At 33.9% G+C, this 18,642-nt stretch overlaps 1 protein-coding gene across 1 annotated transcript; it reads left to right on the top strand.

The window, feature by feature from the left end:
- Window positions 1-7,490: 7,490 nt before the first annotated feature.
- LOC120176539 (coronatine-insensitive protein 1-like) lies at window positions 7,491-18,324 on the top strand. The gene is made up of 6 exons (XM_039182959.1): window positions 7,491-8,078; window positions 8,160-8,645; window positions 8,735-9,033; window positions 15,425-15,938; window positions 16,725-17,196; window positions 17,503-18,324. Exons 1-6 carry the CDS (start codon window positions 7,597-7,599, stop codon window positions 18,307-18,309), a joined length of 3,060 nt encoding a protein of 1,019 aa, XP_039038890.1. The 5' UTR covers window positions 7,491-7,596; the 3' UTR covers window positions 18,310-18,324.
- Window positions 18,325-18,642: the final 318 nt, after the last annotated feature.

Raw genomic sequence — 18,642 nt, 5'->3', positions numbered from 1 at the left:
TAAGCATGGAATGGATACAAATACGCATACACGCACACAAAGAATCTTGCTCTAGGGGACAATACTTGATTTCTTGACTTAGTCTATCATGTTGAAGCCAAATGTGTTGAGGGCTAAAATTTTATCCCATACAACTATTCTGCTTCTGAACTTGTCATGATATTTTTATTTTGCTTAGTACTATCTATTGCTTGAGGACAAGCAACAGTTTAAGTTTGGGGGTGTGATAACTCCGTAAAAAGGTCACATTTTGGGACCTTTTCACTTAAGTTATTGAATGTCTAAGAGCTCATTTAGGACCATATAGATGCAATTAGGAGCATATAGTTGCATATGGTGGAATTATGTTTGCCGTGACATTTTATTTTGTAATCAGTGCTGCTTTATAGGGAAGGTATTTGTTTGATGATGCACAGGATTTGAGAGCAAGGAAAAGAAAAAAGGGAAATGATGTGGCATAAGGAGATTGCTGAGAATAACGAAAATATCGAGTTGGATTGGCATTTCGAGAGCGAACAAAATGAAAGAAGATATTTTTGGAGCCAACTGTCCCTATTTTCACGGGATCTCTGACCATGACCGAGAAATCTGCCTGGATCAGCGCAGATCCTTACCTGCCCAGTCAACCACCCAGGCTGAACCATTGCCAGCTGCCCAATAGGATCACTACAGGGGTTCACGCCAATCGGTTTTGCCAGGGCATCTTCAATCTGTCGAGTCCCTTACTAGAGATAGTATAGGGTACCTTAGTAGACTCTGTCGGACAGACTAGGCATAGAAGTAAGACCATTCTGAGAAGTAGACTTAGATTTTCCTTAGTGATTCCCATAACTCAATCCCATAGCAGCTTGTCATGTGAGAAAGACAAAGTCCTATTAAGCAACTCGTATATTTACTTTTCATTTTGCCTTGACATTTTTATTTGTTTGCACTCAACACAATCTATTTTGCCACGACATATCCATCTGCTACCACCTTATCACCATTCCATTTTCGCAACATCCATCTCATTTTGCCACATCATTATCATTTGTATATACCATTATTAACTTTACTTAGGTGACAAAGTAAAGTGTTGTGACAGACTTATTTGATTTCCCCCAATCCCTGTGGAGAACGATACTCACTCATCACTTTATTACTTGTTCGATTGTGTATACCTGCACACATATCCACACCATTTATAGTACTCATGATTCGCGGACAATAGAAATCAGAAATGTCGCAGATAAATGGAATCAGATTGTGAACATGTATTCAGACAGTAACATATAACATATAACACAATACCAAAGAGTATTGAATAGGTCTGAAGAACACACTTATAGAAAATAACTCATATCAGCTAAGCCTTACGCTTCCCACGATAAGAAGTATTAGGTCTTGCGGAATGGGAACCTAAAATAATAACCTTCCATGAATATGAATTCCAATAACTAAACAAAAATATACTAAAAAGTCATTTTTTAATACTTATACAAATCTTGAGATGAGAAACTGAAATTGAACTGAGTAGGTCAGGACTGATCAGGGTCTTATGAAGAGCAATCCGAAGACGTGCGGGTACCTTAAAAAAACTAGACCAAAAGGTGAGTTCAAAACCTTATAATTTACTTAACAAATTTAAGACTTTAAATGAAAAATGGCATAAAACAAGGCTTTCATATTAGAATTTGGCAAAACGGACTGCAAAACAGACTCGGGACATCAAAAAACATAAATATAGGGGTTTTTAGAAAACGTCAAAGTCAACGGTCAACGGGTCGGGTCGATCAACAGGTCGGTTTGGTCCAAAGGTGACTGACTTAATCGGTTCAAACTGTAAGAACATTCCCACACGCATATTATGGCGCGTGTGGGCGTGCAACGCCGTCCGACGGTGGTTTTCGCACCAAAATTTTTAAAAAAATCAACGCACGAGGGACAACTTGTCGGGGTCGATTTATGTCGGGATTGAATTTCTTTGAAAACCTAAAACTAAACTCCCTCACCTGACGCTAACAGCAATGAAAAATGACAAACCAAGGGTACCGGGCGAACGACAACAACGAGACGGACACAATGACGCCGGTGGTGAGAGTCACGATGACCGGAACAGAGACCAATTGAAAGGAAAACACAATGAAACTTGAGAGAGAAAATAAAACTATTTGGGGGAAGTGATTTTTGTAGAAAATGGGAAATATAGTGGAAAATAAAGGGAATTTAGGTTTTAAACCTAACCATGGACAAATTATGCCCTAAGTCCATAATATTTCAGATACTAATGCTTGATCATTATTATTTTTTAAACCTTTTTATTTAGCCCCGAATAACTAGGGTGTGACCAATTAAATTAGTAGTAATTTGAAAGTTAAGTAATTAAATTAAAAAATAAACTTCAATGATCAAAATAGGAGTGAGAAGATAATTGAGAGATTAATGATGTAATTTACCCATAAAAAGTGGCATATTATAATAATTCTGTTAAGTTTTTAATAACGAGGTACCAAAACGAAACAAAAAGTAAATATGATTTTGAAACAAATAAAAATTTAGGTATTAAAACAAAACAAAATTGATAATTTAGATATTAAACAAGTAGTTTACCCTAGTTTTTATAACGTGGTATATGAAAATAATTATTATGGTTATATGGATAGCAGTTACTAGAAGATGAGACGAGGAGGCTAAAAAGAATCATAGAAATGGTATAGGATTCAGAAGTATTCTTGTGACGGGGCGTTTGGTTCGCGGAAAAGATTATTATCAAGGGGAATGATCTTTTCCATAATTGTATTCTCATGTTTGGTTCGAGGAAAAAAATCATTATTAAGTAATAACTTACTACCAATAGTAGCATTTTTTTAGTTAAAATGGTGGGAATGTCATTATCTACAAATTCTTAGGTAATGAACCATTCCCACCACTTTGGACCTAATACCCCTAAAATAATATTTTTTTGATATGGATTCTTCTCAATTTTTATTCTTCATTTTTACTCAAAATCATAAACTTAATAATAATAATAATATGTAAAAAGTTTAATTTAATAAAATATTAATAAATTTAAGTAGTTAAAATATTTTGTATTTTTACTATTTAGTATATTAATCATTTTATAATTTGATAAGGTGAAAATGTTAATATTGTAACAAATATAATTACTTAAAATAATATTTAGTTTTGAGTTATTAAAAAATATATCTTACACTTTAAAAATAATATATTTATTCACTCGAGATAGTAATATTATTTTTTATATTATATTATATTTTATATAAATAAATATAATACTTATGAAAATTATTTAAAAATATAAGTTTGATATACTAATTATATTAATTATATGTCAAATGGATATTTTCTTTAAACTTAGATAGTGTAACAATTAAAATATATTTTTATAAATTTTCGTACAAATATTTATAATTTAATATTAAAGTTTTATTTGTTAAAAAATATATATCACAATGATAATTTAGTAAAATATGCATTCAATTAATCTCATATTCCTCCAACCAAACACTATAATCTTATATTCTTGGTAAACAATCCAAACACGGTAATACAACATTCATAGAGTAATATTACATTCCGGTAATCTTATTCTCAAAGGTAATCTTACATTCTGTGAACAAAATGCACACTGAAGGGAAATGCGACGATGATGTTGGGATTAGAAGTAAGCAAAACTCGACTCGAATGCACTTTGAGTTGCAATTTCATAAACTCGACTCAATTCGAAAAAATTTCAAGTTCAAATCGAGTTGTAAAATGCAACTCGAATAACTCAAAACTTTTAGTAATTAGTGGATTTATTTTCAAGTTTGAATCGAGTCCTTGGACTTTGTATGATATATGTATAATATAAATAAATATATTTGTATTGTATATATGGTTATAGAAAATCACTTAAATTGGAATAAAATAATATTATAATATTATAAATATTTATAATTAAATTTAAACAAAAACTTGAAAAATCAAATCGACTCGACTCGAAAAAATTTCAAGTCAAATCCAAGTTGTAAAATATGACTTATCAACTCGAATAACTAGAATTTTTTTACTCGACTCGATCAAATGCTCACCTCTAACTGGTATGATACTAATTACATATCTGGTCTAGCTTGATTCTAAATTTAATCGAGATTCAATACGTCGATTGTGAAGTATTTTCTTTTTTCTTAATTAAAAGTAGCCAATTTCATTAAAATTAATTACAACAAAACAAATTAACCTCAAATATTTTAAAATGCATATAGTGAAAATCATATTTGTCGTAATCGTATTTCGGGTGGGCCTGAAATTGGGCTTCGACTTGAATAAAATATGTTAGAGTCACCACCGATCATTTAAAAAAATATTGAGGTTGATCGGACACCATCTTACATGATCTATGTTTTACCAGAAATATGTCGGATTCGGGAGTCGGTTACAGTTAAGGAAAGATTAACACCCTTGAACTGCCCTTCCGGTACCATTTTAATTTATCGGTTGTCTTAATTGTGAAAATTAATATTTAAATTAAAATTTAAAGACTCGATTCAAATTATTTACCTTTGATCGATTGAAACTATCTCTAAAAAAAGAGTCAAAATAATGTTAGATTGTAAAATAAAAATAAATAAATAAAGGAGAAGAACAAAAAGGATTAAATTAGGAAAATAAGGGAAAAAGTTTTTAAAAAATGTGTAAAAAAATTTAAATAAAATCAGAAGGAAAAATATTAAATATTTAAAAGAGAGAAAAAATAAATAAAGGAAAATTGTAAAGTAAAAAATATAAAAAATGTTAAAAGAAAACAAAAAATGATTTTAAAAAGAAATAAAAAAGGTTAAAAAATCAATAAATAGATTAAAAAAAGATCTAATTCAAATAAATTAAAATTTATAGATTGAATTTATACTAAAAATGAGATGCAAGGAAAAAACAAAAGTTAGGGGACTGGATTGCAAAATATAAGAAATGTAAATAGGGGTTAAATTGAATAAATTCGAAAATCAAGGGTAAATTTACAGCAGGTTACCAAAATGAATTACACTTCAAACTTACAGGGACTGTAGAAATAATTTAAAAATATGATATTTGTACAAAGGTCCCTCGGCTACAAATAGCCATAAAACAAAAAAAAAACATCATTTTAAACATTTCACACAAAAAAACTTTTTCCTCCAAAAAAAAGCTCTCCCCTCTCCTAAGGTCGGCTGAAACCCGGCCACCCGCTGGTGACCACCCACCATTCGGACCACCGTCAATCGCCCCTCCGGCCACTGAAGGAGGTGGCCGAAAAATTCAAAAATACCCCAAAACGTTCCCCTTAACACCCCGAAGCCGAGATCAACCTCTAAATAGCCTAAAAACAACCACAACGCCGTAGAACTAAGAATAAAACTCTTGGGTTTTACATTTTTTTGCGAAGCTTTTCGTTCTCCCGACGGTCGTTCTCCCCCCGACGCTAGACCAACGATTACTTCAACATTGTTTTTGTTTTTTTTTGCTTGACTTTGCTATGCTTTCTATTCGTATTTTTTGTTCTTGTTTTCAGGGGTTCTCTTCAATTTGTTTTTCTTTGTGGTTGCTTGTTGTTTCTATTTTTTTGCTCCGATGATGCTTGGTTGCCTCTTGTGTCTGTTTGACAAATTTGGTAGGGTATTTATACCCCATCGTCGGTGGTTTGTTTCCGCCCTCAACGGGTTATTCCCGTTATTTTCGGGTCATTCGGTCATTCGTGTGTTGACCAAAAACACTGGGATGGTGTAGTCCCGGGCTCTTCGGCCGGACCTCTCGGTCGATACCTGTTGTGGCCTTGCTGATTTCTACGCTCTACGCGTGGCTTCCATGCGCCACATGTGCGATTCCAGTGCTACATGATTTAGGGTTTAAAACCCCTCAATCTAGACCCTTGATTTGCACCCGATCTGACATCTGAGTTGTGTTCGGCGCGCCTGGTTAATATGTGGAAACCCTAATGAGCTTGCGGGTTGGGTCAGACCTGCATGCTCAAACAGGCTCACCTGCTGCCTTGGATTTGGATCTAGACTTGAAATGTACATAGATAAAGGAAATAAAAGAAAAAGGAAAAAAGAAAAATAATAATAAATAAATAAATAATAAATCAAAATAAATGAAATATATAACTATATAATATAATATATTGTGCTTCCAAAAAAAACCTTTTTTAAAAAATATAATGATTTCAAAAACGATTTTCAAACTATATATTATATATTTTCAAAAATCGTTTTCAAAACTATATAATATATTTTTCAAAACCCGTTTTCTAAAAACTATATATTATATTTTTTTCAAAAATATTTTCAAAAACTATACTATATTAATATATATACTAAATAAGCCGCAGACGAAAATGAGTGTCTATAATATTATATATTTTAAAAATACAAATACTATATTAAATATTTTACGAAGGTAAGCATATAATATAAAGAGTTATACAACTCTAGAATTTAATATTTTTTTAGTTTTCTCTATTTGGTATGATGTTTATTCTTTTTTATTTATAAATTGCGACATTGATTTTGATGTTGGTTGTCGACTATCAATATTATTTATTGTATTTTTTTATTTTTCAATAAATCTACATGTATGACACGTTTTCTTCTGCCTTTTAACACATTTTCTGGTCATTTGACCGTTGTTTCCACTTCTCTTTTTTCTAAGGGTTAATTTAACATTGCCACGATTGATCGAGGTGGAGTTTATATGTTATATTGTTGATATTCTCTATTTTGAACCCTCAAATTGGATTTGAATGTCAGTTATGCGTTTGTGGATAATCTTCCACGTCGCTTGAGTATGATTTACGGGTTGTTGGTAGTCTTTTAGTAGTTTGATTCTTGTTGAAGAATCGGGTAAAGAAACCGAAAGAACACAAGAATTTTTAACGAGGTTCGACAATGTGCTTACGTCCTCAGTGCCTAGGCGTCGCTAGAAGTTTTATTCAATATCTCATAGGTTTAGGTTACATCTCTATTTATAATAAAAAACCTGGTACACAATTACATAATTAACTTTGTACCGTATCGCACCCCCGCGGCCCCGCACCCCCAACCCACATAATCGTAACCCCTCTACGAGACTTTCTTTGTAAGGACAGTTGATGTTCGTTGCGTTCGCTTCGCTCACTCCGCTCCATCCTCTGTCTTCTTTACCAGTATATTTATGAGTCATACCTAATAATTCTCTTTTGTGATTTATTTGATTCAGATTTGCTTGTAATTATCTTTTTTTATTCGAATTTCTTGATTACATTTTAATCTTTCTTTACCGTATCCTTATTTAATCTTACGTTGTTAATTTTATTTCAATTATTATACAAAAATATACTAATTATATATTTAATTTATTATACTTATAAATCTTTATTATAATTATTATACTTTGAAAAAAAAGTAGGTACTTATATCAAAAAGAGGTATCCAATGGCATTATCTCAGTAGTTTTTAATAACCATTATTGTTATAAAAAGTTGACTAATCTCCAAACCCAAAATCCCTAGAACCAAAATCCCTAAAATCTGGTAGTTGTTCCAGAGGCTTCCTTGCTGTATTTTCCCTCTTTTGCTTCAGTAACTCAATCAATTCTCTTCTAATGGCTTCTTCTGCTGCTTCATCCTCTCATCGAGTTTTCTTGAGTTTCAGAGGAGAAGACACGCGCTATAACTTCACCGGTCATCTACTCGAAGCTTTGAAAGGCAAGGGCCTTGATGTCTTGTTCGATATTAAAGAAAAACTAGAAAAGGGGAAGGAGTTTTCACAAGCACTCTCAGATGCAATTTCAGCCTCAAATCTCTCAATAGTCGTTTTATCGAAAGGCTATGCTTCTTCCAAATCGTGCCTGACTGAACTTTCTGTTATCATGGATAGCAAGCGCACTCCTGTACCTGTTGTTCTTCCCATCTTCTACAATGTTGATCCTTCTCATGTTCGAGAAATTGTTGGGATTTTTAAAACATCCTTTGAAAAGCACGAATCAAAGAGCAGATCAGTTGATGAAGTGAATCGATGGAGATCTGCTTTTGCTGAGGTCGGTAAATTAAAAGGGTGGCGTATTGAAGGAGGCAAATTCGACAGGTAATTATATCTTTCTCTTTTTATATTTGACTTATCTTTGTTTTAGATTTCATTTCTGTTTCTGTTTTGATTGTTTGCCAGAACTGAAATCGAACACATCAAGGATATTGTTGAATCTGTTATACAAAAGTTGATGATGAAGCATCAAGTTTTCTTGAGCTTCGGTGAAGACACCCGCCACAACTTCACCAGTCATCTACTCAAAGCTTTGAAAGACGAAGGAATCAGTTTCTTTTTCGATGAAGAAAAAGTGGAAAATAGGGAACAACTTTCACCAGCACTCTCTCAAGCAATTGCAGCCTCAATTCTCTCCATAATTGTTTTGTCTAAAGACTACGCTTCTTCAAAATCATGCTTGGCTGAACTCTATGACATAATGGACTGCAAGCGCACTCAAGGACATATTGTACTTCCTATCTTTTACCATGTTGATCCCTTTGAGACTTCTTTTGAAGAGAATGAGTCAAAGTGGCCTCTTGATGAAGTGGAGAGAAGGAAATCTGCTTTTGTTGAAATCGGTAAATTAGAAGGGTGGCGTACTCATACAGTAGGAGGCAAATTCGACAGGTAATTGTATTTTTCTCATCTTCTTACTTGAGTACTTGTTTTTTTTAGATTTTATATATAATTATACATATATTTTGATTACATGCTAGACCTGAAACCGAGTACATCAAGGAAGTTGTTGAATGTGTTACTGAAAAATTGAAGAATAGCAATTCTGCAAGTGCTTCTAAAGAATTGGGTGGAGTAGTTGATCATAAAAAGACAATTTCAAGTGTTATAGGTGGAACTACCCATGATGATGCTATATGCAAGGAAGTATCTCTAAAGCTTGAAGATGGTTACCTTCAAAATGCGAGTTGGAAAATAGAAAAACAAAGGAGGGAATCTTCCACGGCATCTTCTTCTGTTCGCTGTCGAAGAGTGCGTAATTTTTTCGGTAGCTTTAAGGGTAAAGACACACGCCTTAACTTCACCTCTCATCTATTCAAAGCTTTGAAAAACACAGGGATGATTGTCTTCTTCGCTGAAGAAAAATTGGAAAGAGGGGAGCATATTTCACCTGCACTTTCTCGAGCGATTGAAGCCTCGAGAGACTCCTCATTAAACCCCATAATAGTAAGTATTAAAAATATTGAAAAAAAATTAAAGCTTTAATAATAAGTATTAAAAATAATTAAACCCCATATAAAAACTATTTTTTACAAATATAAGATATTATACAAATTTTGGGCTCTGAACAGTATCCTTCTTGCTCAGACCCAGATACGGCCCTAGTGACAGTGAATTTAATGGTCATAGTAGTGGTGGGTTCGAAGGTGTTAATTTTTCTAGTGTGGTAGATGAAGAAAATTATGATGGTGATGTGGATAGCAGTGGCTAGGAATGACTAGATGATGAGATAAGGAGGCTAAAATGAAAAAGAGAAATGGTTGTGTAGAATTCAGAAGCATTCCAATTAGGTTGAGCGTTAGAGTGAGTCGAGCTAAATTTTTTTGAATTATTCGAGTTGTCGAATTTTATTTTACAACTCGAAGTTGACTTAAAATTTTATCGAGTTGAGTCGAATTTATAAAATTCGAGTCGAGTCAAGTTAAATTTTCTAGTTTCTGCTTAAATTTAATTATAAATATTTATAATATTATGATATTATTTTATTTCAATTTAAATAGTTTTTTGTAACTATATAAAATATATATGTATTTCTTCATATTTTTTTATATGTAATATACATTTAATGTCCATAGTAGTGGTGGGTTCGAATGTGTTAATTATTCTAGTGTGGTAGATGAAGAACATTATGATGGTGATGTGGATAGCAGTGGCTAGGAATGACTAGATGATGAGATAAGGAGGCTAAAAAGAAAAAGAGAAATGGCTGTGTAGAATTCAGAAGCATTCCAATTAGGGGTCAGCGTTAAAGTGAGTCGAGTTAAAATTTTTTGAATTATTCGAGTTGTCGAATTCTATTTTACAACTCGAAGTTGACTTAAAATTTTATCGAGTTGAGTCGAATTTATAAAATTCGAGTCAAGTTAAATTTTCTAGTTTCTGCTTAAATTTAAATATAAATATTTATAATATTATGATATTATTTCATTCCAATTTAAATGGTTATTTTGTAACCATATACAATACATATGTATTTCTTCATATTTTTTTATATGTGATATACATTTATAATACAGAGTCGAGGGACTTAACTCAAATTTGAAAATCAATCCACTAATTATTAAAAAATTCAATTTATTCGAGTTGTACTTTACAACTGGGTTTGAACTTGAAATTTTTTCGAGTCGAGTTTATGAAATTACAACTTGAAGTCAATTCGAGTCGATTTTCCTCGAGTCGAAAAAAATCAATTTTTCGAGTTAAGTTGAATTTTGCTCACCCCTAATTTCAATATGTTTGTCGTGAAGTTTTTTTAATAAGGGTAAATTACAAATTTCATCACTAAACTTTAATCTCTCCCCTATTTTGTTCAGTGAACTTTAAAAGTTTTCAATTTCTTCACTGAACTTTAAAAGTTTTCAATTTCCTAATTGTACTTAATACATTAAGTTTTTTTGTTCAATAAACTTTACTCCCTCTCTTATTATGGTCACTCTGTCGTTAAATGGTTAACGACATTAAAAATGTCTTTGGTTTAAAAAACAAAATTTTCACCAAAAAGACGTCGTTTTGCGTCTATATAACAACTCATTTTAACAACGTTAACTATTTTACGGCCGAGTGACAAAAAAAAACCCTAATGTATTGAGTTCAGTAAGGAAATTGAAAAGATGTAAAGTACAATGAGTGAAATAAGAGAGGTAGTAAAGTTAGTTACCAATTTTGTAATTTTTCCTTTAAATAAAAACTTAATTTTATTCAACATTAATTACAACAAATTGGCAATATCCCACCTTTGTTGTGAAATTAACAAAAAGAATAAGAAAAGTTTGTTTCTTGACATGTGAAAAATATGTAAAGTAGGAGTGTAACATTTTTTGTTAAAAAATTTAATAATAATATATTTTTTAATAATTGAAATTTAAAAATAAGAATAAGAAAATGTTTAGTGCCTAAACTATCAGTTTTTAGTCTGTTTTAGTATCTAAACTTTCAAAAGAAATTCTGAAATTAACGTTAAATTTTGAATAAGGGTACTAAAATGAAACAAAAATTAAACTTTTGGTATGATTTTGAAAAAATTGAAAGTTTAAGTACTAAAACGGATCAAAACTGATAGTTTAGGTATTAAACATATAATTTACCGTAAAATTAAATTATTTAATTTGATGAAATTAAATGGTTAGGATTCACGTATACAATGTATAACTCTTTAATTTTACACAGATTTAGGATAGTTGGATGATTTAAGGTAAATGGGTGAGACTGACTCTTTCTTTTCCCAATGAATATCTTCTCATTTTCTACTGTTAATCTCAGTCATCTATTTTCACTCATCCAACGGTCTTAAATATGTGTAAAACTAAAAGAGTTTTACATTGTATAACATGATCATATCCCGAAATTAAAAATTTATATTTATTTAAAAGTTAAGACTAAGTCTAGTGATTTATATATATTTTTAAATGTGGGCCAAGTTATTAATAAGTAAAATATTTAGAATAAGACAAAGGTTAGGTTTCTAGTGTAACACCCTAAAGTCGATTGGGTCTAAAGTGTCACATTGGGTTATCGTGCTAACCCTTGATTTTCAAAACCTGTTCATTTTTATTTTCAAAATATACTACGTCGTACCAAAACAAATATATACAACAGTTATAAAACCATTTTTATAAAATTAGAACTTCATGACACATAATTTAAAATCAAAATAGTACAAACTCAGAGTTCGATAAACCAAATACACGAGTAAATTTTTATGAATACATATGCCCATTAAAGCTACAGTATAGTATTTTGACGGAGATGTTGGATATCCTGTTGCGACGGTGATCCATAAATTGCCCGAGCTAGAAACCTACGAACAGAAACATTCGAGCGCTGAACTTATGAAGCCCAATAGTATAATTGCTAATCTAGAGCAACATTATGAGTCTCATAAACACAAGCATGTTAAAGACATGGTACTCAGTAGTATGTACATACATGATCTTTATCAAGCGCTACCTACTTAAAGTTCAATTGTTTTATCACTGAAGTAGGAGTCTTACGCTTCCTTTAATCCTCTGCTAAGGGCCTCGCCATGAGTATACATCTAATTGTAACACTGACACTCGTGCATTATCTGAATGCAACACTGAGTCTGCTATATTAGTATCTATTCTCAAATAGCATTAGATACTAGCCTACTGAGAGGAGGTACCAGTATTGCATAGCATCGGTAAAGTCTCCTCTAAGTTGTTGAATGTGTCATGGTATCACATAGCATGAGGTAGACCATGGAGGGAGAAGTCTGGTATCTCATAGCATCGGAAATTCCCGCTCAACTGAAGCATTGGCTTGGTATCACATATAGCATCAAGCCAAGCTTTACTGGTAACTACTATACTGGATTGATGCAACTACTCATGCATTCCTAAGGGCCCCAAGGCCACACAACACTGGCATCGCTAACCCACTTCTCGTGAGTGTTCAGGTCTCGCGTCCTAGTTAGTCCTTGAAGTGTCTCGCGCACTGACAATGCCCCAGTAGGGCAACTAAGGTAACTTGGTTACACCCTAACATAGTTGGACATGCTAAAGTGAGGTCATCCTCCTATTAGTTGTTATCGCTCGTTCTATTATCTAGAATGTTATGTAAGGGTTTATTAGTCTGTTATTGTTGTTAGTTATTAAGTTAATTCTGATCATTCGTTACTTAAGGGTATGTTAGTCACTTCTGCCTCTAAAGAGGTCTCTATGTGTTTCATGACTTAACGACGATTACTGTGTTTCTTGTTCACTGGTTGTATCATTAGTTAGCCTGACACCTAACTCGGGTTCATTATTGAGTAGCAACACTCTAATCGCTCTTGTCGGTACTTCATCCTAATATCCCTTGAATTGGAGGGACGGCTTATGCATTCTCAGTTCGTTGACGTTCTTGAAGTACACACTTTTCGTTATTTTTGAATCTGACTTATCGTATCGCTTATCAGTACATCCTCTGTAACAATCTTCATTCTTAACTATTCAATACGTGCTTGACTTAAGATACTTTAACATATTACGTTTTGTATGGTTACATCGGTTGTAACCCACTCGTACGAGTGTTTTTAGGCCCTCTTGGTCCTTTTTGTTCCTTACGGACTATGTTCTCTTATTCTGGATCATCCTTAGCTTTTACGTGCCTTAAAAAGCTCAAATCTAACAATCCAAAGTGGGTAGTATCGATACTCTACTTGTATCATCGATGCCCTAGAGTCAAGTATTGATGGCCCTATGAGTATCAGTACCAAAAAGAGGTTTTGTTGTTGAAAATGTGGTCTAGTATCGATATTGTTACCTTGAGTATCGATACTGTAGGTAGTATCGATATTTTTCCTAACGGTATCAATGCTTCATGCCTAAAATGCTTAGATTTCAACCCAATTCATTCAATATCGATATTATTCATCCAATATCGATACTCGAACCTAGAAATGACTTGTTTAGGCTCGGGAAACACCCAAAATTCATCCTAAAGATCTTAGTTTGGTTCTTAATCAAGTGCTAAAGCTTTAGGGAGCTACTTATAATTATAAAGTGGCATAAAAACATCTTCTTTACGTCTAAAACGTCATTTAGTTATTAAATGAAGTATAAACCTTAAAATGTTGAACTACTCAAATCTTAGCAATTCTTCATATTTATAAAAGTTTTAACACTTTAAAGGTTTATAAATACACTACCTTAATGTTAGGATCCCGAAATGAAACTCCTTGCTTAGTCACACTTCCTTCCTCTAAGATTTGGATGAAAACCCCCATTTTCTCTTTAGCTAAAAGGAACCCAAGGTTTTGAAACATCAAAACAAGTTTGCTGGAAGGATTGAGGATGAAGTTGAAGTTTAAAGAAATATGAAAAAGGCCCAAGCAACTTACCCTTAGCTATGGCACTTGGAGAGGAGAATGGGAGAGAAGAAAATGAGAAGAGATAAAAAGCCTTCACCTTTTTAAAATGGGAAAAATATGCTTTTGGTCCCTTCTCATCTTTCCACTATTTAAAAACTTTTTTTTATGGCTAATTAGGCACAAGTCTAACCTAATTAAGCCCAACTCAACCCAACGACTTAAAGTGTCCTTCGGGTAAATTTGAAACTATTAGCTCGGAATTTGAGATGTTACATCTAGGGTCAGATGGTGGATGACAATAATTGAGTTTTATAAGAAAGTATTAGATATTTTATAATAGGTAAATTACATCGTTTCTCACTTAACTTTACTTTCTCTCTTATTTTATTCACCATACTTTCAATTTTTTTATTTTGCTCAGTGAACTTTCGAATTGCTCATGTTTTGATCACTCTGAATTATTTTATTATTATTTTCTTATGACATGATATTTCTTATTAGTATTTAATATAAAATAATTAAAATTATAAAATAAAGACAGAAGGTGGCCAGACATCGCCTCCGACAATCGTCGACTGTTGTAGATAGTGGTCGTTCAATCCCAAATTTCATGGGTTGGTTCGTTACCTCCTAAGTCTAAATATGGTGGTTGTTTCACTGAAAAATGTCTCAAAAACCTTGAATCTCTAGACTTAAACATTTCAGCTTCTTCACTTTCAATCTTCAATTTGTGAACTTCGGAGCAAGTTCCGACAAAATGGAGGTCGAATTCAGACTCACGGTGTCGAGGCGAACCAACCCATGAAATTTGGGATCAAACGACCACCATCTAACTTTGTCGAAGGCAACAGGTGGTGGTGTTCGATCACCCTCTGTTTTTATTTTATATTTTAAATTATATAAACACCAACAACCCATCGCTATAGTGAGATAAGACATTAAATCTCTTAAGTAAGTTTAGTAGTTCGAATCTTGACGCTTGCAAATGAAGCAAATTGGGCTGAGAGGTTTGTCATTGTCTTACAGTATCCAATCTCAACTAGTCGATCAGTAGCTCATATATCGGTGATTATACAAAAAAAATATTATACAATCAACAGTATAATATTTGATCGAAATTAATCGATTAATAAATCGAATTCGAATGATTACATTCAAAAAATAATGTTAGATAAAAACAAGCTCTAATCTATTATAAAAGGCTTCCCAGCTTTACTTTCTTCAGTTTTGTGTGTGCGATCAAGTGAACCTTTTCCTTGGTTCGTTACAGATCGGATTTTTATTTTATTTTCTCGTTTTTCTGGCCGAAAAGAAAACTGTCCCGGTCCTTTTTAACCTGGTTCGATTTTTTTTGAAGCAGCCGGTTCGATTATTCGGATGGAGGAAGATGATAACAATCTGCACAGAACGGCGTCGTTCGGTGATGGCATGTCCGAATCCATATTGGTAAGCGCCTTGTCGTACGTACACGACCCGAGGGACCGAGCCGCCATTTCGCTCGTCTGCCGGAGGTGGTACGAGCTCGAGTCGTTGTCGCGCAAGCACATAACCATCGCGTTTTGTTACGCGATTACGACAGATCGGTTGCAGCGGCGTTTTCCGTTCCTGGAATCGTTGAAGCTGAAGGGAAAGCCTTGGGCGGCGATGTTCAATCTGATACCCGATGATTGGGGAGGGTACGTCACGCCGTGGGTGAGGGAAATAGCGGAGAACTTCGATTGCTTGAGATCACTTCATTTTAGGAGGATGATTGTTAGAGATTCGGATCTCAAGGTTTTGGCTCGGTCTAGGGGGAGAGTTTTGCAGGCTTTGAAGCTTGATAAATGCTCTGGGTTTTCAACTGATGGACTCTTCCATATTGGAAGCATGTGCCGGTAATTCTCGATTTCCTTTTTAAATCCTAATGCTTAATTTACTAGTTGTAAGCTAGATGGTATTAATTTTGCTTATTAATTGCGATTAAATTCATTCTTTAATTCGAGTCTAATCATTGATGCTGTTAGATTTTCCTCCTGAATTTGCTTACTATAATGTATGCTTAATGATTTTGTTTCTGAATTTGATATGATTGGGTAGATGGTAAGTTTTGGCTGAAAATACTAACTACACAACTGGATTTGTATTTGTAAATTCTCTATTGTTTGAAAATGAGGTAGATCTTTCTATTTCTGGGTGTAAGAATCGGATTTATACATGTGATACGAGTATGGTGATCGCCTCATCCCGTGAATTGTCGATGTTTTACATGTGTCGGAGAGCGGTGGAGCTTAAATTCGCACTTATTCTTTCTCGTCTCGAAACACCAGTGGGGATTTGTTTCTTGTTGTTTTAAATGCTTCAAGTTTATTAGAGAATGTCATGAATATTTATGAGATACTGTGGTTGCAGCAAGGTACTCTAGTATAAATGATAGCAATGGCCGAGCTTTTGCGTGATCGATCAATTAATGATATTCATTTATAAAAGTCCATGTGCTGTGGTCCATCAGGAGATGGTTCGAGTTTGAGATTTCATACGAAAAAATGGTTTCATAGCTATTAAAACTCGATGAATCGGCAAAGAAGTAAAAGATAAAGGGTTAGCTAGTTATGCTTCTGGTGTTATATTAGTAGATACTGAATTCATTGTGTATGGCTTTAAACCTTGATATGTTTCTGCAGGCAACTAAGAACCTTGTTTTTAGAAGAGAGCTCAATTATCGAGAGAGATGGAAAATGGCTTCACGAGATAGCGATGAATAACTATGTTCTCGAGACTTTGAACTTTTACATGACTGATCTTTTCCGAGTGAGCTTCAAAGACCTTGAACAGATTGCCCGAAATTGTAGCAACTTGACCTCTGTGAAAGTTAGTGATTGTGAGATCCTGGATCTTGTTGGCTTCTTTCGTACTGCTTCTGTTTTAGAAGAATTCTGTGGGGGTTCTTTCAATGAGCAATCGGACAGGTATAATGTTGTAAGGTTTCCCCCGAAGTTATGCCGTTTGGGCTTAACATATATAGGGAGCCATGAAATGCCGATCGTGTTTCCTTTTGCATCGTCGCTTAAAAAGTTGGATCTTCTCTATGCGTTGCTTGACACAGAAGATCATTGCTTGTTAATTAAGCGATGCCCGAACTTGGAAGTTTTCGAGGTAGGATCATGAATCTATGACTATTTCTTAACGTTTTGCTGCACTGTTTTTTGTGGATTCCGATTCTTATCTCGTTCTTTGGTCTGTCTATTAGTTTCTGTGTTTCAAGTAATGTTGTTTTGAATGAACTTTGGCATTATGTTATAGAATGTTAGCATTTCTTGTGACAAATTTTATCTGTCATTGACATTTTCAGTAATTGAATGTGCTGAATGACCAAAAGAGGTTTCTGGTAAACGACATGCTGTTAGCCTTCGTTCTTAATTTTCGATCACGTCTTACTAAATGTGTTTTCTTGATGGACAGACAAGGAATGTTATTGGAGATACAGGATTAGAAGTTCTTGCTCAAAGCTGTAAGAAACTAAAGCGGCTTAGAATCGAGCGAGGAGCGGATGAGCAATTAATGGGGGATGAAGAAGGCGTGGTTTCGCATAGAGGATTAACAGCTTTAGCTCAGGGATGCCTTGAATTGGAATATATAGCCATTTATGTATCAAACATCACGAATGCATCATTGGAATCCGTCGGGACTTATTCCAAAAATCTCTCTGATTTTCGCCTAGTTTTGCTTGACGGAGAAGAAAGGATAACAGACTTGCCTCTTGACAATGGAGTACGAGCTCTACTGAGAGGCTGTGAAAAGCTTAGAAGATTTGCACTCTATCTCCGACCTGGTGGTTTGACTGATGTGGGACTCGGTTATATCGGGCGATATAGTCCGAACGTGAGATGGATGCTTCTGGGATATGTTGGGGACTCCGATAACGGACTGCTGGAGTTCTCCAAGGGATGTCCTAGCTTGCAGAAACTCGAGATGAGGGACTGCTACTTCAGCGAGCGCGCACTTGCATATGCCGCGTTGCAATTACCTTCTTTGAGGTACTTATGGGTGCAAGGATATGAAGCATCATCACAATCAGGTCGCGATCTGTTAGCCATGGCTCGTCCGTTCTGGAATATCGAGCTAATTCCCGCGAGACGAGTCATTACGACTAATCAACTTGGACATAAAGTTCCACAACATCCGGCTCATATACTCGCCTACTACTCCCTAGCCGGACCCAGAACAGATTTTCCAGATACTGTTGTTCCTTTGGCTCCGGTGCTGTAAATATGATTTGGTGGGTTAGTTTTATATCTTTTATAATATAAATACATTTAAAATAAAAAAAATGGTTGTCTCTTATTCCCATATGTAATGGGGTAAGGGGAGGTAAGATAGTAGGCTGCCCCCAATACTAGGTTGAGAGCAGCTTCCGTAGGAGACTTCCAAATTATGAAATGTCTTCCATGAGACTTGATCCCACGATCTCAAGGTTAAAAACTTTGTGCTCTACTAACTGAACTAGATGGTCATTTAAAATAAATAAAATTAATATATTATCTAAAGATAAATATAATAATAATATTTTGATAGTTGAACTTAATTTTAAAATGAAATTTG

The sequence above is a fragment of the Hibiscus syriacus genome, unplaced genomic scaffold, assembly GCF_006381635.1.
Source record: "Hibiscus syriacus cultivar Baekdansim isolate YM2019G1 unplaced genomic scaffold, ASM638163v2 tig00112249_pilon, whole genome shotgun sequence".
Taxonomy (NCBI): Eukaryota; Viridiplantae; Streptophyta; class Magnoliopsida; order Malvales; family Malvaceae; genus Hibiscus; species Hibiscus syriacus.
This window is presented reverse-complemented; position numbering and strand designations above follow the sequence as displayed.